The following is a 24,127-nucleotide window of genomic DNA, read 5'->3' on the forward strand; positions in this document are numbered from 1 at the left end:
TCACTCCACAAAGGGCCCTACACAGAGATGGAATTTCTTCTTTACCCTGTATTATGCAAACCCTCTCTTCACGCTTGACTGACAGGCACTACAATCCTTTTTCACAGGTTTAAGTTGTGAAAGAATGGTTTCAGCTTGCTATTCACATGGGAGCACAAATGATTAGGCTGACTTATTTCAATGGATGCATGCACACTTAACAGCTATGCAGCTATGCAAATCAGTTAGATCAATCTTTCCACTCCTGGTATATGTACCACGATAGAGCCAAAGTTGGAAAAAACCAAGTGGCAGTTTGTTACCATATTGCCCTGAATATAAGCCTCACTTTCCCCCCCAAATTCTGACCGTGAAAAGTTAAAGTGCAGATTAAATTTGCGACCTTACAAAAATGGGCTTTTACGGTATCGTTGCTGAAACAGACATACAGTAAAACGGAATGGGTGTGAGTGACTGCGGAATTTTAAGGGTGCAGCTTATTTTTGGGTATTGTCTCTCTCCCCCCCACCCAATTTTAAAGATGCAGCTTATATTCAGGTGCGACATATTTGGGCCAACACGGTACATGCAACAAGGGCAAATTCATATGGCCATATATTAAGATAATGGCAACTATTGATTGCATGACATGTGGTGAATTTCTGGCCAGGAAAAGATCCTTCTGCCTTTTTTTCTCCTCTCCCCACCTTTATTCCATTATATAACTCAAGGCAGTGCACATCCGAACACTGATTAGGCTCAGACCTGCTAACTTCAGCATAGTGGGACATCATGTGTTAAATTCACTATCAAAAGATGTGGTGACGGCTTTAGAAAGGATTAAATTCATGAAGATAGGCCAATGACTCTTAAAAATGGAAGCTTAATGGAACCACCCTCTTCCAATGCAACACACCTCTAAATATCTGGGGAGAAACCATCAAGGAGGGAGCACTGCCTTCATGCAGTTTGTGAGCAGCTGCTGTTATTAAAAGAATGCTGAATTAGATAAAAATATAGCTCTTATGACTATAAGGGATCAGCTACTGCTAATGTGATATAGTGGTTGTCAACAGAGGTTAAGTTCAGCACAAGGTAAACATCACCTCAACAGATCACATAAAATTTCCTCTGTTGCTAGCAATAAGTGAACTCAAACATTCTTGCTAGAGGCTCTTGGGCTCAATATGCATATTTTAATTCTAAACAGATGCAATCTATCAGGAATGCATGAGGAATTAGTAATTTAAATTCAATAAAATTGAGCCTTCAAATTTCTAGCAAAAATGAGCAGCAAATTAATATTAAATTGGCAGCTATGTGGCTTGCTTTAGGTATTCCATTTTGTTTAGATGGTGTCTGCAACATATGCCTAGTATGTTCAAAAGGTATCTGCAGGTATGTTTTGTCAATCTTCAAAAACATGAGACAAAGCAGGATTTTGATTCTGAATTTTATTTTTAGCAGGATGCATTACTAATGGAAGATGCCACCATTAGAAGATATGGTCCATGCTCCTCACCTGAAACAAAAGCTAGATAGTTGTTAAAGAAGCTGGATTAAAAAAAAATCTATAAAACAATACTTACCCACATAAAGGTTAGAGGAACCTTAATGAACAATGTTTGGGTTTGTTCTACTTTGTAACAAGTTATTGCTGTTACGTTTAAGGCACAATTAATTTTAGGAAGGGGTCATTATGTACTGCGGATATAATTTTAAGCCATTAAACCAAAACAGAAATTGTCAATATAGTTGCAACTCTTATAAATAGCTCTCTGCTAAAACTAACATTGTTACTTCCCTAGCTGAAGGGGGGGAAAGCAAGTATGCACATAACCCAACATTACAAACTACCTTAATTTAGGTAATATCCTAATGCTATTCCACTACCACCCCTCAAAAAACAAGCACCATAGTAGGAACACAGAGCTGTCATCTAGGGCTGTTGGAACATTCATTAGAATATATTTAAATAATAATAATAATAATAATAATAATAATAATAATAATAATAAACTTCTGAATAATAGTTATATACATCTGAGGAAAGAAAATTAAAATAAATACCCGTATTTTTTGCACCATAACACTCACTTTTTTCCTCCTAGAAAGTAAGGGGAAATGTCTGTGCGTGTTATGGAGCGAATGCCTACGGGTGCCGGGGGGATCTGCTGCAGTTGTGAGCAGAGGATCCATGGTTCCCCTTCCTTCCCTCCTCCGTGGCTCGCTTTGAAACAGCAAAGCGGGAGAAGAGCCACTGAGTGGGGAGGAGAGAGGAACAGAGAGCCTGCTTGCTTTAAAGGAGCAAAGCGGGAGAGGAAAGGAGCCGCTTACACTGTCCGGTTGGCTCCTTTAAAGCAAGCAGGCTCTCTGTGCCTCTCTCCTCCCCACTCAGCTCGCTAAATAGCATTATTAGCAGCATCCTTCTCCACACACCCCACGCATGCTCCTTGTCCCTTGAGTGCTTTTCATTCCCTCCCCACTTAAAACGTGGTTACAAAGCACAGATCCACATGGATCCTCAGGATTTTTGCACTGGGTCACCCCAAATTCACCATCAGATCACATAGCATGTCCATGGCTACATCTTGCACCAAAAAAATCAGACACCCACTGTTGCCTGGGGTCGCAGTGGTGCAAAAACGTGGTTACAAAGCATGGATCCACATGGATCCTCAGGATTTTTGCACTGGGCTACTCCAAACTCACTGTCAGGTCACATGTCTGTGGCCACAGCATGAACCACAAAAATCATACATCCACTGTTTCATTTAGAATATTTTTTTTCTTGTTTTCCTCCTCTAAAAACTACGTGCGTGTTATGGTCTGGTGCGTGTTATAGAGCAAAAAATACGGTAATCCTCATTTCATTAACCTGTTTCACCAGCATATAACATTCATTTTTAAAAGTCATATGTGTATCCTATTAAGATTCACAAATATGCATCTAGCTTAATTCACCAAAAGCTTTCTTGTGCAGACTTGCTAGTGGAGACTATGGGTTGGATCTAGGCTAAGTGAATTCAACTTCGGTCCTACTGAAATCAATGGGAAAAATTAGTCCTAACAAAGTCACATTGTTTTGGTGGGAAGCAAGTGCAACTAAGGCTGCAATCCTAACCTGGGACTCCATGGAATTAAATAGGACTTGAATTTGAATAAACATGGTTAGGACTGCACTGTAATGTATTCTGGGAAATAAATCACTGGGAAATTATGCACTAAATATATATACCTAAAATATATCTACTAATATCAAACATGTCCAAGGAGTCATTTGAAATTTATAAAATGTTACATGTCAAATCTTAACGCCTATTCCCCCCACCCCCTGGACTGGTATATACAATAAGATTATCGGCAAATACTTAATCATTAAATGGTGAATAAAAGTTCAAGTGACAGAAGCCCTCCTAGTCACCTGCTGGAAAGAAAAAGATACAAGAAAACAGATCTAATACCTAGAACTAAACTTTAAGGGAAGTTTATAAACATGGTCAAGCATTTTAATTAAAAAAAGCTAAAGAATAGAACTACCACAACAAAGTCACGCACTTCCAATGTTTGCTCTTTCTCTGAGAGGACTTCTTTTTGGCATCGCAGAAAGTCTGACAACATCCGAGTTAGCTGTTTCCTATCATCTATTTCAGCTGCCAACCTGCCATTGTAATCCGCCAGCAACATGCATGCGTCATCTACCATCTTGGAAAGCTGCTCTCCTGATTCTTTGTCTAGAAAGAAAAACAATATTCATAATTCAACACATTATATATCATCTTGGCAAGTCCTAACATTCTGTCCTGAGCTACATGTCTGCCAATGGTACTACTTCCCTTACCTGTTATTCTGTCAAGCAGGGACACGTCTTGAACCTCTACAGGTAATGAGGCTATTCTCTGATGAACTGCTGCATCCCCAGAAGCTGCATTTTCTAACTCTTGCAATGCTCTTATGAGATCTGCAGTCTATGAGGGAGAAAGCATACTTTAAAAAACAATCAAGCATCAACATATAATGCAACAGTACTGGAGACAAGAACCTAAAGCACTGATTTTTCTTTTTTAGACAGTGGGACCTGCATCAAAATATTGCGGTGTGCTCCTATTGTGGGTTCCATCAAACCAGCCACTGCTTTTTCCTGGTTGCTCCATGTCATTCTTATACCAAAAAGCAGGTTTTCTTTCCCAGATACGACAGCATTCTACTGAATATGTTTAGTCCTTATTAGGTTGGTTTTGATGCCCACCCCCCACTTAGGCTATTTCCTTGAAACATTTTTGTGCACTACTGCAAATCTCAGGGTTCCCCCAAGTTGCAACAGCACTTACAGCCTGAGCATCGGAAACAAAGGGAACGATGATGACCTCTGTGAGAACATAACATTTTAATACAAAATAGACTAAACATTTCCCTACAACTGTGTGGACTCCTGCTTCTCCATTTCCCCTAGATCTACTTGTCCATGGCAATCACAATGAAGAACCTATTTTGACAATACCCAGGATTAACAGGTATTGATTTGAAAGTAAATCTTCTTCTCCTAAGAATTTCAGCCCCAAGCAACTTACTACTATTCATATTTTCAAATGTTTTAAGAAACAGTATTATTCATAAGATGGATACTATCTAAACTAATGCAAAGGCTTCATACATTATTTATCATGCTTTTTGCTGAAAGGTTAAAAACATTTTGCCCTATAAATTTATAACAAGGTAGTGTGACGAAACATTCTCCCTGCCCCCCATATCCAGACTCATTTCTGTACAATACACATATTAGATGGGCAATATTGCAACTATATCCATCTAGGCAGCAAAGCTCTATACAAGGCAGTTATTCAATACCAGCAATGATATTGGAGGAAAGCTTCATACTGAAGGAGCAAAGATTATTACTGGCCACTTCTACCCAGACTGTCACCATAGCAGGAAAATGTGCCCACATGCAGTCCCTTTCAGGATACATTTCTAAATCTCCCCATCTACCACCCAACTGGGTAGGATCAGCCTGCCAATCACCTGCTATCATAATGTCAGTTGGCTGACACGTCAACATGGAAAGGAGGATACTGTAACTGCCAATCAGAGGTCACAGGGAGCCCCTTTTTAAGTTTAGCATTTCTCCCTCTGGAGGGGAGGGCAACTTGGATTCAAAGTCCTTCTCGTAGCATTGGGGGTTTTTTTTGAAATTGCTACGTGGGTCAAAATGGAAACTGTGCCAGACATAATGAGGCTCAGGGGCTGGAGATTCCACACACCTGCTTTAAAAAAATCAAATCAAATGTTTGGAGATAGTAAATCCAGCACTTGGAAGCAACACTCCAGCTACGTTTTCACTTTCACAGATTATTTCTACCTGTGGAGGGTCACATGGAGAACTTTGAGTTGAGCAATTATTGTCTTCCACATTTATCTGTTCATATGGGCGCTTTCTTGGGTTTTTATCGCCATCTAGAAATTAGAGAGAATAAAATTAGAGACATAAAAAATCTGCTGGAAAGATATGTGAACCATAAAAAGTAAAGTTGTATGAGCTGAAATTTACTTACACAAAGCCTGCCTAAGCTGTTCCAATACATCGTTTTCATATACAGATCTTTCTTCCCAAATCGACAGCACTCGACCTAGGTGCTTCTTACAACTCTCATCAGTCTCGCTGTGGTAGGGAGAAAAAGCAAATACAGCACTAATACATGGCAAGGTAAGGCAGAGTTAACAGATACCAGAATTCAAACCAAACCATGTATGAAATTTCAAGTCACCACATCTCAATAGAATGTTGGGGTAGTTAAACAGCTGAATGTTCAGCTGGTAAACAGAATTCATCTCCCAGTTTACTAAGATACAACAATCCTGCTTCAAATAGCTCACTAAAATGTGTAAAGCATTATCAGACCAACCACTCTGTGGCTTTCGGGGGGGGGGGTATTCTCATAAAGGTGTAGAGAGAGGAAAAAAGTATCTCCAAAAAACTTTTCTACTCAGCAACACTTCACAAGAAATTGAAAGCATAATACCTTCCTGATACACAGAACGAACAGTTCATTGATTACTTGTTACCAATCTAAATATTTGTGGCCATGATACTAGATCTGTGTAAATGAAGTTTAAACTGAAATCCCCATATTAATGTATTCTTTTGATTTCTTTAGAAACAGTTGTAAGACAATCTTACTCAGCTATGAGTGATTGCCAAAGAAGAAGTAACAGCTAAAACATTCCTCTTTCCTACATGAATTATAAACCATTCATTGCCTTGATTAGCAACATAATGAATGAATAAAACACATACTGAAGTGGACAACTGGAGCTAAATAAACAGTAATACTCAAATCTAAAGTCAATTAACTTTTTTTAGGCTATTATCGCAGCAAAGTACATCTGTTATTCACGCCACTTTTGAGGTATGCTAAAAATCAGCAAACAATTTTCAGTAGTTTCATCCCCTCAAAAAATCTAATAAAAGGGTAGTGTACGGTATTGAGTTGCTGTGATAAATATTCCCAAATATTCCAATAAAAATCATTTCCATGGGGTTGGGGAAGAGAACAATTGTACCTGGAAACATGTTTGAAGGCCTCAACTATGACTGGTGCGAAGTCTTTTGTAAATTCAGGTCCTTTTCTTTTGCTGTTCTGAATTACATCATTGGCCAGATACAAGAATGTAAGCTTCCTGTTTGGTTTTGCTGAAAAAAGAAAAAAAAGGTGGGGGAGAGGGATGTTATAATAATACTGAAGCAAATGACAATAAGGATTTCCCCAATGTTAGTATCAGTGATGTGGGGTGGATTTCCCCCCCTAGTGCTTTATTTTTCTTATACATTTGTAAGTTCATTAACAATGAATGGATGCCAATTGCAAATATAGCATTAGACGAGCTTGGCAGTTTCAATTTATTAAATACAGGAGAAATAAGCATGGTAAATTAGATCACCCTGTAAAGGTATGAGAAAGTTTTCTAAAGCAAACTGAAAATTTTGTAATATGTTTTATCCTAATTTACATAGGAAAATATTTCAATTCATTAATTTCCAGAAACTTCACATCATTGATTTGTAATTATAACCCTGCTTCCATATGAAACAGGAACTTCTGCACAACTATCCTCTGAACTTTCTAAGTAAGCAAAGATTTAAAAACAGGTACCCAAATAAGGAACCTAATCCAACATAATAGCCTTGGGCACACACTGTTGACTTCCTTGACTTACCCATAGATAAAATAAATAAATTAACCTACCCCTAGTATCTTTAACAGCAGTTTGAAAGCACCCCCGGGTGCAAGCAGATAAATAGGGACCGCTTACTGGCGGGAAGGTAAACGGCATTTCCGTGTGCTGCTCTGGTGCCGGTTCGCCAGAGCAGCTTCGTCACGCTGGCCATGTGACCCGGAAGTGTCTGCGGACAGCGCTGGCTCCCGGCCTCTAGAGTGAGATGAGCACACAACCCTAGAGTCTGTCAAGACTGGCCTGTACGGGCAGGGGTACCTTTACCTTTACCTAGTACCTTTAACAAGAATGTTACATGTGGCATTAAGGTTAGTTTTCTCTTAATGTACTCATGTGGAATATTTAAAAGCTTATTACTGACCAATGCAATTGTATTTCTTTCAAGATATTTATCCATCTATTATCTGTGTGTTTTATTTTTACAGCACCCAATGAGGACAAGCAGCTCTCTAATTGGAGGTTGTTCCGCAGCCTAAATGCTACTACAAGAACGATTACACATGCCCCATGTCCCAGCCAACATACACCATGTTCACGGTAGGGGTAAAAGTGAACACAGTGTGTTTGTGATTCGAATTGTCAAAGGCTCTGGGGTGTCCCTTCCTTAGGATCTGATGTGCAGATTAGCTCTCTTAAGGTGTATCAGAAACCTCAGTTTCTGTGTGCGAAATAGTGTGAGGCCATATTTTTCTCTGCACTTTGTGCTGAGCTTCAAAATGCACGAACAACCAGTATTCCAACTGCCAACATAATCCAGGCTACCACATTTTGCAGCAATTAAAGTTTCGGAAACACCATTAAAATCAGCCCCAAATACAGCATATTACAGTAGTGCAACGCCAATCAAGAGCAGTTGTACACCTCCACTCTGGCTGGCTGGCTTTCCAGCCCCCACTGACTCCATTTTATCTGCAATATGTTCCATTTTGTTCACCCTCACCCAGTACAAACAACTTTCATAGGCCTGTTCAAAAGTTCCACAAGCTCCTAGAGATTTCTACATGGGAAAGAGAAGTTTAGGTACATGTAAATGGCTTGAAGTTGACAGCACAGCCCAAACCATCAGATGACCTGCCCCGGGAGTTTATTATAGATCAGGGGTGAGGAACCCTTTGGCTCCATACATACCTACATCATTTTATTTGTATGTCACCTTTCCATGTTCACAGTGCTTTACAATGTGAAAAAATTCATACCGGTAATTACAAACATAACGAAAGTCATAAACAATAAATTAAACATCAGAAAGTACACAACCAAACAGAACAATTTCCTTGTAAATACTAAGAACTAAAATAAAGATCTTTAAAAATTAACAATAAAAAAATGACCACTGCCCCCTACAATAATACCTCAGCCCAAGAAACCTCAGCTTTTGTAGCTGGAGTCAGTCCAGCCACTGCCTTCTCAGGCCAGGTGGAAAAATGCCTGCAATGCAGGGAGCATGTCTTCCAGAACTCAGTCACAATCACATGCCATTATGACTTCACATGATTGGTAGCTGGGTTTTCCTGCCCTGTCAACATCGCTTGTGTGGGGTCCCAAAGCAGCTGGCTGTCATGCAAGGGGAGTTGTCATCTTTATACTTTGCAAGGCACCCCACACTTCTTTAAACTCCTGGTGCCAGATGTTTAAAGGGGAAGTGTGAGGACACTTGCAAAGGGCAGTGCTCAGCCATCGGGAGTGTGCCTCTCCCCACTGTTACCTGCCCCACATCTGACGTCATGAGTAGAGATGGGAAAGCCTGGGGAAAAAGCAGGAAAATTGGGGGGCAGGTTTTTCCCTGCCCTCCCCCCATGAAAAAAGGCTGGGGGGGGAAGAACCTGGTTTCCCCCCAATTTTTCCAGATCTTCCCATCTCTAGTCATGAGGAGCCTTGGTGGTCCATGTTTGACCCGTGGCTGAGAAGCTCCTCATGCCTGCCTGATATAGATGATTGTGCCTCCTAAACTCTCATTTATACCATGGCTGATGATACTGAAAGCTACCAAGAGTTCTAGAAACTCATCCAATTCATTCCCTAACATATGTATCCATCCTGAAACCAGGTTGGAATCCAGATTATCAGTATCCTCTTTAGAAAAAACCTGAAAAAGCTATCTCATTCTCCAGTAATTTACTCAAAAGGGGGAAGGTTAGAGACTGGACTATAATTAACCCTGATCACTAGGTCTAAGCTTTACACTATGGTGGGGAATATTTTTGACTCCCATTGGTCAACTTTGACAGGTGGGAGGGGCACCTCACCTGTCAAAATTCCTTGTCTTTGTGAGCTTCCCTGCACTACTTCTTTCCATCCCCGATATCAGAGGTGAAAGGGGGAAGTGAGGGGACACACACAAACTCCTTTGCAAGTCTCCTGTGCTTTGCCTTTCCATTCCAACATGATTAGATGGTGTCTTGGCTACATCCAACTCTGTTAAAACTACAGTATGCCAGTTAGTGCAAATGTGAGTGTATTTATCTGCAAAATATAAAGCAAACTGTGAAGCAGGCTTTCAATGGTTCCTTCACTTCATTCCCCAGATCCCTATCAATACAGCCCCTCACCTAAACAATAAAAATAAATCATAGCTAGCAGTTAAAATTTGCGGCATTAAGAGACATACAAGAATCTGGGGAAAATATAAAAATTTTCACCAGATGTTGAAAAGAGATTACAAAAGTCTCTCAGAGAAAGGAATATCTGATAGTTATAATTCAGTGTATTCAGACTTTTCATTCTCTCTCTTATTGTTCTCTTAAACAAGAGGGTGGTGCCCTCCAGACTCCTCAACCAAGCCCTTGGGATTCTCAGAAGGCCAGACCCTGTCCGCAGGCTACTACTACCCGCATTGGCTGTACTTTACACCCTCCAGAGAAACACTCTTTAAGAGTGCAGATTCAATACAGTGGTGCCTCGCAAGACGAAATTAATCCGTTCCACGAGTCTCTTCGTCTTGCGAAGCACGGCTATTAGCGGCTTAGCGGCTATTAGCAGCTATTAACGGCTTAGCAGCTTTAAGAAAAAGGAAACAAACTCGCAAGACGTTTCGTCTTGCGAAGCAAGCCCATAGGGAAATTCGTCTTGCGAAGCACCTCAAAAAACGGAAAACTCTTTCGTCTAGCGAGTTTTTCGTCTTGCGAGGCATTCGTCTTGCGGGGCACCACTGTACCTTAAGAGAGGTGTGGATTGTATATTGGGTGTCCAAGCTTGTTTACATAAAAGTTTCTATTTTCCAACCCTTGTAGGAGGAGATGGGATGTTCTGCACTCTTTTTTGCTCCACACAGAAACCAATAGGTGCCAAGGAAAAGAAGCATCCTCTTCCATACCCAGCATAGAGTAGCCGACCACACTGGATAGTAACATGTTTGCAGCAAATAACCTTTGTGAAGCTTATTTCCAAGGCTGCCCTGAAGAATGCCAATGCAAACGTCACGCTGAATATAACTGGGGGGGGGGGGGGAATGAGTGCAACCACAGTGATAAACATATTTCCAGCACCCTGCCCATGACTAGCAGAAGCAGAATAAGATCAGCAACTATATGCAAATTCATTTATTTTATAACCTGGGAGAAGAACTGGTGGAGGAAGACTGGAATAAATTCAAGGACTATCTACAAAAATATTGTAAATTGTATGATTGTTAAGAAAGATGTAAGATTAGCAAAAACATGGCTTCAACAAACTAGTTATAAAGAATATAAATTTAAATTCAATTGGAAGATGAAAAGATAAATTTGGGATAAGTAATATTTTATGATTAAGCTTCAATAAGAGTATGTTAAACCCCAAAATTTGAGACATTAAATATTGGAAAATTATATTATATGAATTAAATCAAGTTAATAATTTGCTGGTAAAATTTATGTTTAGAAAGCAGGAACAAGAGATGTGAGGAAGTCCAAAGTTGAGAATGAAATGTGGATAATGGAAAATATTATGTTATTATGTATGTTTTTTATTGGTTATACAAAATTTAATAAATATTATTATAAAAAAAAAATTCATTTATTTTATATAGCAAAATTCTGCTTGTTTTGACAGCTCTACTTTACTTCACCAAACCTTTATTAGGCATTACAAATATAGTCCATCATAAAAACATTCATATATAAAAATTAAAAATATATACATTTAAAATATATAATAACAAGGAATTCATTGGGATTTCTTCCCACTAAATAGTGCCATTCACCACTCTAAGATATACTATTGACAAAAACTTAGGACCCTTGCAGTTACTTCCGGGTTAACGTCAGACAGATAGAATCTGATATTTTCATTGTGCCGTGATATTACACTTCCTCAAAAAGGGGATAGCACACATCTGTGTAGCTAGTTGTACAATGGACAGTAGAATAGAATATGTTCTACAGTGTTTGGCACATTCAAAGAACATCTGCAATGTGTATTATTTCTGGAAATGTTTAAATGTCTGCCCTTGAAAAAGCTGAGGAGAAAACGTTCAGTTAGGCTAATGTAAAGGCTGGACTGGAATTATTTATTTTTAAATATAAGTGATGATCCTGTTGCATTTAATCCATATAACTAGGGGAAGCAAATTTTATTTACAGCTGACTCGATGTTTTGTTTTTCAATGTCCCTTAATCTGGTTTGAATATTGCGATAAATATATTGCTCATTTGACTTATACAACAGTTCCAAGTCAATACCAATAGATTTTGCTATGTAAGAGTTCGAACCATCTGGATTTATAAGAGTCCCTTAGTAAGTCAGAAAGCAGACTCAAAGGCTGGCAATGAAAATGGCAATGCAAATAGTATTTTATAGTGCTAGCCCATACCCAATATTCCACTGTCTGTATACCTAGTTCTATACGCATTGTCTCATACTTGATTGAACTTAGGAGCCCCAGGATATGTCTCAAGAAACTTGAGTGTATCTTATCTAAATGACTATTATATGCTTGTATCTATATTGGGATCTCAAAATGTAGCTGGGACAACACTTTAGTTTGAAAAATCTCAATAGTAGCTGGTATAAATTGGTTACCTTTCTGAAAATAAAAGTGAGCTACTGCTCAGGAGATACACTTTGCCTGTTTTATAGCACTTGTGTGATGGTTGGACCAAACTGAGTTGCTCTGGAAAAAAATCCCACGGTATCTGTGCATCTTGACTTGCTGGATTTCTTATCCTCTTATTTTCCATTTCTCTAATTTCCGGGAATTATAATTTATTGAAGCTTTATTGGCTTCACAATAGAAAACCAGAGACAGTAAAAGACGTTTCAGACCTATCCTCGTCAGTGATAATAAGGCTGCATCATTCGCATACCGTCGTACCTTGGATCTCAAACACCTTGGCTCCTGAACAAACCAGATCCTGAAGAACTGAAACCCAGAAGTGAGTGTTCCAGTTTTTGAACTATTTTTGGAAGCCTGGCACGGCTTCTGCAAGTTCTGATTGGCTGCAGGATATTCCTGCAGCCAATCAGAAGCCGCAACTTGGTTTTTGAACAGTTCCGGGAGTCAAATGGTCAAACGGACTCCCGGAATGCATTCTGTTTGATAACCAAGGTACAGTAAAAGTGCAACTGGATTTTGACTGATTTGGGGGGATGTGATCTATTTTATTTTTTAATGTGCTCTGGAAGATCTGAAAAAAATAAATTAAAAAAAGAGAAGGGACAAGAATACACCCATTTTGTATTAGGGATGTCGGAATTGAGGTGACCTTTGGCACTGAGTTTGATTTGGCAGATGGTGAAGGAATATAAATTGTGTATTGAGATCAGCAAGCATTGATGGATTCCTAACTCTACAAGCTTTTGACAAGTCTTAAGAATCCAAATGCAGAAGTTAGTAATGGTAAAATAATAGCTATTAGATAAAAGTTTCTACCCTGCATGATGGTTGTTAAAAAATCTGAATTGTGTACCAAATTCTGCTGAAAAGAGAGAATCAACTAATTAGTGGTGAACTTACATTCCAGCCTAATTATGATTCTAATTACCTAGGCCATACATTTTCCCCAGAGAAGCCAAGCCCCTTTATTTACTTCCCTGCCCCCTCCAAGGCTCAGTGCAGATGCACTTTCAGATCTGGAAAACCCCTCAGGCTTCTGTGATCCTTCTCTCTCCTACTTGAACTTTCTTTCCCTCGTCTGCACTAACTATGGCTACCATTCTGTCTGCACCAACTGAATGTTAGCCATAATTTCTCTGGGATGGTAGCATACACGTGATCACTTAACTCTGTGTTAACTATGCACTTAAGACTGAAAAAAATACAAGAAAACTATTCAAAGGCCACATTGTATCAACATATAATGAGCTGTATATTGAAAAATTCTGCAAAATTGATGACTGAGGAACTGATACTTCCTTCAGTGCAAAATTAATTAGCTAACAATCACTCAAGGAGGCATTAACAGTTTCACAGCCCTAGCAATATGTTTGTTGTGACTGTTTAAGCCATTGTGTTAGTCATTACAGAAGAATATTAACTGGCTGTTGAGCTAACAGCAGCACATATATACTATGGTTCTTTTATCATAAGGCACTATCTTAAATCACTCGCATTTCCCACAGTGACAGTCAGAGGGGGTGGAATGGAAACAGTGATCAGAACTGTCAAATTATTTCTTTCATATGCAGGAACTTACACCTGTGTAAGATTGTTGCCCAAGATTAGCATAACTGCTAGAGTGGTAGGAATGTTATAAATTCAATGAAACTAAATTCATGATGCACAAGTTTTATTCCTTTCAATGAAACTACCTGAAGTATGACTGTGTCCAGATCCATCCAAGTCATACTCTTTAACAGATAAAGTGCAAAAACTCTTCTGATCTGTGCTGTCTAGCATTTGGGAAGAAGGAATCACTGTCTTTATCCTTTATCTACTATTTTGCTGTGTCCTGTTCAACTTTAACATTAGATGCAGAAACAGAAACAGAATCCTAATTCCCCAAAGTATCTCTCTCCTTTCCCCAGCCATACCTTTAAAAAATTAAAACAAAACAATCTGACTATTGATCAAATGATGATTTCCTCAGCTAAGTGTTACACTACATAGACTCCATCTTATTAAATAAAAATTAAGAAATACACCAGGTGAATTCATTTTTAAGAATGAAATATTAATTCAGAGCCAAAGTACTGCAATTTGTATGAACAGCTACTTAAATGTTGATAACTTTTATTTTTCAAGGACCACCTCTCCTTATAGGAATAGACCCAGACCCTGCAAACGTCATCTCAGGCCCTTCTCTTTTCTGTATGCCCATTTCACAGGAGGTCCAGAGAGTGGCAACATGCGAATGGGCCTTTTCAGTGTTGGCTACCTGCTTGCAGAATGGTCTCCTGGCATCCTCTTTGTCCGGCTTTTGGCACCAGACAAAAACATTTTGTCTGGGCTTCTGGCTCTTAGTCCGAGAGCTTTTCAAATATTTGTTTTTGAAATCCACGAAGTACAAATCTGCTTGCACTCACTAAAGGGTAACACTCAGTTATCAACAAGGAAGTTTGGGATTTTTTATGAGATGAAGCTGGACATTACAATTGGTAGAGAAAACTAAGCAGATCTGGTTCACACGAAACACTAAACAAAATCATGGCTTGGCACAGATGACCAAACCCCAGTGTTTGAAACTCCCATTGTTTTAGGCGCATTTTGTGACAGGGAATTTCATTAGCATGAGCAGTTTCTGAGCTCTGGGTGCAGTAATGAACCTAAAATTTCAGATTAAAACTACAAAGTGGAAGGAAAGGAGGACCTTTTTCTGCCTCCCCACTTCCAGCTACTCTGAAGACTGGAGAACAGACCCTCTTTAGAATATTAGGGGGGTGGGCAGGGGAAGGACTAGATCATGTGAAAATTGAACATAATATTTTAGCTGCAGTTCATACATTTCCAACTTTCTAGTCTTGTTATAAAAAAGTGTGCCTAGACATTCTGTTGTTGTGCCCATAACCTAGGTTTAAGGTGCCATTTAGCTCCTAGCTTTCACATCTCAGTTTCTAACACTGGACCAAACATGTAGTTTCATGGAACAAAGGCTATGACTATTGTTCTCCGCCACAGTTCTGCTGCACCAAGCCACACTTTTACTTAGGTGTTGCGTCCAAACATAGGTTTGTTGTTTGTCTTGCTCCAGACAATTAATGAAGGATTTTTTTGTGGTTCATTACTGAACCTAACTTTTCCCAGGTCTCCTGCAGGATGACCAAAATTAGATTGAAAGCTTTTGTGTCATCGGAACACAGCAAACTGTTTTTAATATCAACGATGGCTTGTTTGAAAGCAAGGAGCTTCAGGCCATCATTTACGAAGCTGCCACATGTAAACAAAACATTGTTAAAATTAAGCACACTTAGTTGTGGATAACTGAAATCTGAAGTATAAATCTCCAAACTTCTCATGACTGCACAGGTGGAGGATTGGAAATAGAACTGGGCAGTGCACAAAGCCAAGGTAAGGTGAATTTAAAAAGCAAATAATTATAAATACACTGGCAAGAGAAAACTTGCCAGATGGTCATTATGGTGGTATATTCTGCCTTCAGAAATAAAAGCATTAAGAAAATAAGTACACACTTGTATCGGTTCGGTCCTGGTGATAATCATGAATTACCACAACCCAAATTAAGACACCCATATCAGAAATACATAGGCAATTCAGATTCAAGGCTACATTTAATAATATAGTTATTTTAAACTCTAACAATATCGGGTTTAATTCAACCTAAGTTACTTGCACATACCTCAGAACGAAATAAACTAAGTTAGGTTGGATGCAACCCATAGTCAATATAATGCTAAAACCAAGCTACAGTACTTTTTTATTTAGGAATTCTTAGTTTCAAATATTGAAATAAAACCCTGCAATACACCTTTTGAAACATATTTATAGGAAATAGTAAAATGATTAAAATTAGGTGCCTTTCCAAAAATGCTCTCGGCAACACACAACAGTAATAAATACAATTGTTCCAAGTAATCAAGTAAAATGGAGCAAATGTATAAAATATGGTCCTAATGTAACACACACACACTCCAAAATGCAAGGGGGGATAACTCCAAAGTTGCACTTGACATAAAAAACTTGTGTCAACAAAAAACATTTTAAATGCTAGCCACATAGTTTTGCCACAATATGGTAGGGCATATAATTGCTACAGGAAGATTGAAGTGATGCACAAACAACAGTTGAACTAAACCCCAAAGGGAAGAAAATATAAGAACCAAAATTCCCAGAGGGATAAGTTATTTCATGAGTTTTTCACGTCCATTAAAATATGGGTAGGCAAACTAAGGCCCAGGGGCCGGATCCAGCCCAATCACCTTCTAAATCCAGAATCAGCGTGTTTTTACACGAGTAGAATGTATGCTTTATTTAAAATGCATCTCTGGGGTATTTCTGGGGCATAGGGATTCGTTCATCCCCCCCAATATAGTCCGCCCTCCCCCACAAGGTCTGAGGGACGTGGAATGGCCCCCTGCTGAAAAAGTTTGCTGACCCCTGCATTAAAACAAGGTCTGAAGCCAGTATTACATCCATTTCTTTTTGTGAAAATGTATAAAGCAGTTGTTGAGGTGAACCAAGGTTCAGCAGACCACTTTGACAGTGACAATGTATTTTTAAAATATTGGGATTTGGCCCCTTTTTAGGTTTTAATTATATCACCACCACACTAGTACATTTGCTAGGTGTTACCAGTCTCAACCTTCTTAATAAAAACATTACCTCAAGTACACTTCATTGTTGGTTGATACTTGAGCAATGCTGGAAGTTTCACAACAGGCTGGCTAGCATAAAATCCAATTCATTTACCGCCTGCCGATTCACTTATACACTGGTACCTCGGGTTACATACGCTTCACGTTACATACGCTTCAGGTTACAGACTCCGCTAACCCAGAAATAGTACCTGAAGTACTTTGCTTCAGGGTGAGAACAGAAATTGTGCTCCAGCGGGGTGGCGGCAGCGGGAGGCCCCATTAGCTAAAGTGGTGCTTCAGGTTAAGAACAGTTTCAGGTTAAGAACGGACCTCCGGAACAAATTAAGTACTTAACCAGAGGTACCACTGTACTTGCGATTCTGAGCATCTCAATGAACTTGAGGCAACAGTCTCCCCAAGAATTCCTAGCACTTTGCAAAACTATGGTTGAAATACATATTATGGCATGCAACTAATGGTAACCAAGGAATTCCTAGTTCAAATCTAATCTCACCTCACCCTGATCAGGCATCCACATTTCCACTCACCACTGCTTTCACTGGCAAAATTGGTAAGAGAAAACAAATTGTCCTTTATAGCTTGAAGTTGGGATAACCTCATAGTAGTTCAGAGTGCTAAGTGCAATGACAAGAGAAATTCCCACCTATATCTCCAAGCGAGACCAAGGTTGGGACTAGCTGTTCAGGCAACCAAAGAATTCCAAACACTTCAGTTGTCTACTACTGTATTTTAAGTGCAAGCTTATCTCGCTACTTCCAATGTTGCAGCTGACCATTTTGGCAAGCAGGTGTGGCCAAGGTGTTCAAAGCATCCCAACTGCACTGTGCCCAAAATAAGCCCAGTTGTCTTCCCCAAATTTGGAGCCACAGATGAGAGCATGAACATTGCCTGAATTCCCACAGAAGTGCAATGCTAAGTACAGCAATCCTATATACAGTACATCTGCCTTGAATTGTCTAGGTTACAAGGGTCAGTCAAAACTTGTACCTTTGTAATATTTATGTACCACCATTTAGATCAAGCGATTCGAATTATGTTTAGAAAGTAATAGCATTTTTGTATAGCTATCTGCTGCATAGAGATTGAACTGAATATTGCTCCATTTTTCCCAATCCCCTTCCCCACAACAAAAACATTATAATTAGATATCAGAAAATGGTAATGTTGCAAGACCAGCAACAAATGATTTTTTTTTGTTTCTATCCCCCCCACCCCACCCCATAAAAGACAATCACTTTGACCCACAATGTCATTTTCATACGCCCATCAACAGCTATTATGGAAACCCTCCTTACAAGGGCTCCACACCCTCTTAAATTTTGGGTGGAACCTCCCAGTCTGTCCCTGGAGGGTAAACATGCTTATCTGGGAGTGACATACTGAAATCAGCAGTGGCTGAGACTTAACAGACATACAAGGAGGGCCTTGGTGCAGGGTTTCCAAAACTGTTTTAAGCTGTTTTTGGACTAAAATTTGCATCATCCCTAGCTACCAGACCCAGTGGCTAGGGATGACAGTACAGTGGTGCCCCGCAAGCCGAACGCCTCGCAAGATGGAAAACCCAATAGACGAAAGGGTTTTCCGTTTTGGAGGCGCTTCGCAAAACGAATTTCCCTATGGGCTTGCTTCGCAAGACGAAAATGTCTTGCGAGTTCCTGCGGGTGTTTTCCCCCTCCCCCCCCCTTTTCCTAAGCCCTAAACCGCTTATCAGCTGATCCGCTAAAAGCCGCTAAACGCGCTAATCCGCTAAGCTGTCAATGGGCTTGCTTCACAAGAAAAAAAAAACCGCTATACGAAGAGCTTCACGGAACGGATTAATTTCGTCTTGCGAGGCACCACTGTAGTCCCAAAACAGCTGGAGACCCACTTTTGGGAAGCCCTGCTCAGTGAAACCAATGGCGAAGCTGCATGCTCCACTACCGGAGGCGGAGTTACGCTAAGACCAGACCACGTCATTACCGAGGAGGCAGGTTTAGTCGTTGTTTGAAGACTATCCCTGCCTCCGGGTCTGGCCTTGACCAGATGGATACTGGAATCAACAGGGGAAACCTACATGACCTGAAGGTGTTGCTGTGTAATGCCAGGTCAATGATGAATAAAACCACTGCCATCCACGACCTGATTGTGGATGGAGGATTTGACCTGGCATGTGTGACAGAGACCTGGTTGGAGGAAGCAGATGGGCCTGTCCTTGCCGCTGCTTGCCCACCAGGTTTCTCTTACGCACAGCAACCCAGGTCATGTGGGCGGGGAGGGGGGGTTGCAGTGATTTTTAGGAAGTCACTAGCTTGCACCAGGCGTCCTACTGGGAAGATCCAGTTTTCTGAGTGCATGTTCTGGAAGTTGGGCAATAGGGGCAGTACAGGATTCCTTTTGGTGTACCGACCTCCCCGCTGCACCAAGGATTCCCTGCCCGAGCTGCTTCAGGTCGTGGCGGATTTTCTCCTGGAGACACCTAGTTTGGTTGTCCTAGGAGATTTTAACATCCATGCCGACATGACCTTACAAGGGGCTGCTCGGGACTTCGTGGAAAGCATGGCCTCCATGGGGCTGTCCCTGAATAAGTTTGGCCCAACTCATAGTCATGGACATGCCTTAGACCTGGTGTTCACCTCTAGTGACGTGGGTGATCTGACACTAAGTAAAAGTGAAACAAAAGAAGTGCCATGGTCAGATCACTTCCTGGTGCAACTGGACTTCTCCGTGACCCTTCCCCTCTGCAGGGAGGTGGGACCAATTCGGATGGTCCGCCCCCGCCACTTAATGGATCCAAATGGTTTCCAGAGAGTGGTAGGGGATGCTTTATCCCATGTTGATGGCCTTTCAGCTGATTCCCTGGTGGCCCGCTGGAATGCGGAGTTAACCAGGGCTATCGACTGTCTGGCTCCGAAGCGCCCTCTCCGACTGCATGGAGCCCGGACAGCTCCGTGGTTTTCTTCGGAGCTGAGGGCGATGAAACAATCGCTGAGACGGCTAGAGCGTCGGTGGCAAAAAACTCACTCCGAATCTGACCGGACACAGGTTAGAGCTCAACGTCGAGCCTACCAAGTGGTGATAGCGACGGCGAAGAAGACTTTCTTCACCGCCTCTATTGCATCTGCAGAAAATAGTAGCAGGAGACTCATTCAGGTGGTTCGTACTTTAACGGAACCACCTTTACCACGGGGCCTTGTAAAGACCCCAAGATCTCCTGCAACGATTTTGCAAAGTTTTTTGCAGATAAAATCACTCATATTCGGAAGGAGCTAGACACCACCGTGGGAGCAGTGCCGGGGCGGGAGAGTGCTAGAGCTCTGTCTGGTCAAGTTGCATGGAATCAATTTCAATCCATTACCCCCAAGGATGTGGACAGGCTGCTTGGACGCGTGAAACCAACCACCTGTCTCCTGGATCCTTGCCCATCCTGGCTAATAAAAGCAAGCTGGGAAGGGCTGGGCGATGGGCTCTGCGGGGTGGTGAATGCTTCCCTCTGTGAGGGAACATTCCCAGATCCGCTGAAAGAGGCGGTCATTAAACCGCTTCTTAAAAAACCATCTTTAGACCCGGCCAGTATGGCCAACTATCGCCCAGTCTCAAATCTTCCTTTCTTGGGCAAGGTGATTGAGCGCGTGGTTGCTGAACAACTCCAGGCACGCCTGGAGGATGCGGACCATTTGGATCCCTTCCAATCGGGATTCAGGCCTCATCATGGGACTGAAACTGCCTTGGTCGCGCTGGTTGATGATCTCCGGCGAGCTAGGGACAAAGGTGAGAGTTGTTTCCTAGTTCTGCTGGATCTCTCAGCGGCCTTTGATACAATCGACCATAACATCCCTCTGGACCGTCTAGAGGGGCTGGGAGCTGGGGGCACTGTTATACAGTGGTTTCGCTCCTTCCTCCTGTGCCGTGTTCAGAAAGTGGTGGTGGGGGATGAGTGTTCAGACCCCTGGGCCCTCACTTGTGGGGTGCCTCAGGGTCCCGTCCTTTCCCCCATGCTTTTTAACATCTATATGAAGCCGCTGGGAGAGATCATCAGGGGGTTTGGACTGGGTGTCCATCAATATGCAGATGATACCCAGCTCTACCTCTCAAATCAGAACCAGTGAAGGCGGTGGAGGTCCTGTGTGAGTGCCTGGAGGCGGTTGGAGGATGGATGGCGGCTAATGGATTGAGGTTGAATCCTGACAAGACAGAAGTACTGTTTTGGGGGGACAGGGGGCGGGCAGGTGTGGAGGACTCCCTGGTCCTGAATAGGGTAACTGTGCCCCTGAAGGACCAGGTGCGCAGCCTGGGAGTCATTTTGGACTCACAGCTGTCCATGGAGGCGCAGGTCAATTCTGTATCCAGGGCAGCTGTCTACCAAGTCCACCTGGTATGCAGGCTGAGACCCTCCCTGCCTGCAGAATGTCTCGCCAGAGTGGTGCATGCTCTGGTTATCTCCCGCTTGGACTACTGCAATGCGCTCTACGTGGGGCTACCTTTGAAGGTGACTCGGAAACTACAACTAATCCAGAATGCGGCAGCTAGACTGGTGACTGGGGGCGGCCACCGAGACCACATAACACCGGTCTTGAAAGACCTACATTGGCTCCCAGTACGTTTCCGAGCACAATTCAAAGTGTTGGTGCTGACCTTTAAAGCCCTAAACGGCCTCGGTCCAGTATACCTGAAGGAGCGTCTCCACCCCCATCGTTCTGCCCGGACGCTGAGGTCCAGCGCCGAGGGCCTTCTGGCGGTTCCTTCATTGCGAGAAGCAAAGCTACAGGGAACCAGGCAGAGGGCCTTCTCGGTAGTGGCGCCCGCCCTGTGGAACGCCCTTCCAGCAGATGTCAAAGCAATAAATAACTACCTGACATTCAGAAGACATCTTAAGGCAGCCCTGTTCAGGGAAGTTTTTAATCTGTGATATTTTAGTGTATTTTTGGTTTTTATGGAAGCCGCCCAGAGTGGCTAGGGAGACCCAGCCAGATGGGCGGGGTACAAATAATAAATTATTATTATTATTATTATTATTATTATTACTGGGGGGAAGAGAGCAGACGGGACGTGGCAGCCCCCCCCCCCATGCAATGTGCATCCTGGGTGTGTGTCTGGGGGCCCCACCGCGATGCCACCCTACTGGAATAGCGGTGCCGCCCCCTCCCGTTCCTCCACCAGTGAGTGTAACCAGCCTTTCTCAACCTTGGCTCACCAGGTGTTGCTGGCCTACGCCACCCATCATTCCAGGCTGCCAAGACCAGTGGTCAGGGATGATGCATTGTAGTCCAACAGCATAGGTAAAGGTAAAGGTACCCCTGCCCGTATGGGCCAGTCTTGCCAGACTCTAGGGTTGTGCGCTCATCTCACTCTATAGGCCGGGAGCCAGCGCTGTCCGCAGACACTTCCGGGTCACGTGGCCAGCATGACAAGCTGCATCTGGCGAGCCAGCACAGCACACAGAACGCCGTTTACCTTCCCGCTGGTAAGCAGTCCCTATTTATCTACTTGCACCCGGAGGTGCTTTCGAACTGCTAGGTTGGCAGGCGCTGGGACCGAACGACGGGAGCGCACCCCGCCGTGGGGATTCGAACCGCCGACCAAGCGATCGGCAAGTCCTAGGCGCTGAGGTTTTACCCACAGCGCCACCCGCGTCCCTAGTCCAACAGCATATAGCAACCCAAAGTCGAGAAAGGCTGGTGTGAGCCTTAGTTTAGGATTGTGGTGCACAGTACCTTAACGCAGTGTTCCCCAACCTTGGGCCTCCAGCTGTTTTTGGACCACAATTCCCATCATCCTTGACCACCGGTCTTGCTAGCGAGGGATGATGGGAATTGTAGTCCAAAAACAGCTGGAGGCCCACGGTTGGGGAACACTGCCTTAACGCACCTATACCTAACAAAAATCTATATACCTCTTGACTGTTAATGCAAAAAACAAGCCAACCCTCAAAGTGGTTTACAGAAAGGTTAAGGCAAACCGAGAAAGACTTTAAAACGCGCAAAAGTCACCGAGTAAAATGAGCCCGCATTTCTAACCCTCTTGGAGGGGTAGGCTCGTCGAAACGGGAATGCGTTCTCGGGCAGGCGCCGCAAAGAGCGCCTGCTCGATCTCAAGTGGCAGGGAGTTCCAAAGTACTTCCTAACACGGGGAACGGGCCTTCTGCGGCCCTTCCTCTCGCCGCGCCCCCTTTCCTATCCCCCACCCCGCCGAAATGGTTAGGGGGCGCCGGCACCTGTCCCTCCGCCGTTGCACAAGCGTCTTCCTCCCGGGCCGCAACGGAGACCGCCTTGGAGGCGGCTGGTCCCCGTTCCCTCCTTCCGGCCGGCGAGGGAGGCGGAAGAGAGGGAACCGCCGCTGCCGACCTTTCCCCCCTCACATCCAGCTGGCGGCCTACCTGCGCGGCCTCCTCTCCGCCCCGCGCGGCCTCACCTTTGCGCAGCTCCCGCTCCCACACGGCGACGATGAGGGGCGAGTGCTTCCTGTGGTGGATGAGCCACAGGCTCAGGGTCTGGACGCTCTGCTGGGAGTTGCTCAGCTCCAGCAGCTTCCGCTCCAGCGCCGACTCCGAGAACGCAGACATCGCCACGCCCGCCTGAAGCTTCTCCAGGGAAGCTGGAACCGAACCCGACGCCGCCGCCGCCGCCGCCGGGAGCAGGAGAGAGAGAGAAGCAGGCCGCCCCTCCCGCCTTCCCCCTCCTCCTCCTCCTCCTCACCGAGACAAAATGGCGGCGGAGCAGCCGCTACGCACGCCCCGCCGCAGCCGCAGGGCCACGCCCCCTCCGCGTGACGCCACAAAGCGCGGGAAGGACGGTTGCTGCGGGAGTGTGGGAGGGGGGGAGGGGCGGCAGGTGTGTCGCCTCAGAGGCTCCTCACCTGAGGGGGAGGGTGGATGTATATATGGAGTTGCGTGTTTGGGATACGTGTACATGGGTGGGTGTGTGGGAGAATATATACACGGATGCAAGTACGCATGTCTCCTTTTAGGGGACGCAGGTGGCGCTGTGGGTTAAAGCCTCAGCGCCTAGGGCTTGCCGATCGAAAGGTCGGCGGTTCGAATCCCTGCGGCGGGGTGCGCTCCCGCTGCTCGGTCCCAGCGCCTGCCAACCTAGCAGTTCGAAAGCACCTCCGGGTGCAAGTAGATAAATAGGGACCGCTTACCAGCGGGAAGGTAAACGGCGTTTCCGTGTGCGGCTCTGGCTCGCCAGAGCAGCGATGTCACGCTGGCCACGTGACCCGGAAGTGTCTCCGGACAGCGCTGGCCCCTGGC

At 43.4% G+C, this 24,127-nt stretch overlaps 1 protein-coding gene and 1 long non-coding RNA gene across 6 annotated transcripts in view; one reads left to right on the forward strand and one right to left on the reverse strand.

Annotated features, from left to right (window-relative positions):
- Nucleotides 1–23,484, reverse strand: part of RPRD1A (regulation of nuclear pre-mRNA domain containing 1A) — a 46,973-nt gene extending 23,489 nt beyond the window's left edge. Inside the window, exons 1-7 of one of the 4 annotated variants that reach the window (XR_013832471.1) lie at nt 23,290–23,483; nt 6,541–6,670; nt 5,532–5,638; nt 5,339–5,433; nt 3,821–3,947; nt 2,519–3,713; nt 1,419–2,317 (exon numbers count right to left, since the gene is read on the reverse strand). Coding sequence is in view for 3 of the 4 variants with exons in the window: in XM_079949961.1 (XP_079806087.1) it covers nt 1,475–1,513; nt 3,538–3,713; nt 3,821–3,947; nt 5,339–5,433; nt 5,532–5,638; nt 6,541–6,670; nt 23,290–23,440 (825 nt within the window). In the remaining variant the exon portion in view is untranslated. Of the gene's footprint in view, nt 1–1,418; nt 2,318–2,518; nt 3,714–3,820; nt 3,948–5,338; nt 5,434–5,531; nt 5,639–6,540; nt 6,671–23,289 lie in introns of those variants that run through there. The other 3 variants (XM_079949962.1, XM_079949961.1, XM_079949960.1) reach the window with 3 other exon arrangements.
- Nucleotides 5,594–10,577, forward strand: LOC307201148. 2 transcript variants are annotated; one of them, XR_013832586.1, is made up of 3 exons: nt 5,594–5,683; nt 7,638–7,749; nt 10,443–10,577. It is a non-coding gene; the product is annotated as an uncharacterized lncRNA (long non-coding RNA). The 2 variants fall into 2 exon arrangements; XR_013832587.1 differs by lacking the exon at nt 5,594–5,683 and having other exon boundaries at nt 7,491–7,749.
- Nucleotides 23,485–24,127: the final 643 nt, after the last annotated feature.

This window comes from Podarcis cretensis (genome assembly GCF_951804945.1).
Source record: "Podarcis cretensis genome assembly, chromosome: 13".
Taxonomy (NCBI): domain Eukaryota; kingdom Metazoa; phylum Chordata; class Lepidosauria; order Squamata; family Lacertidae; genus Podarcis; species Podarcis cretensis.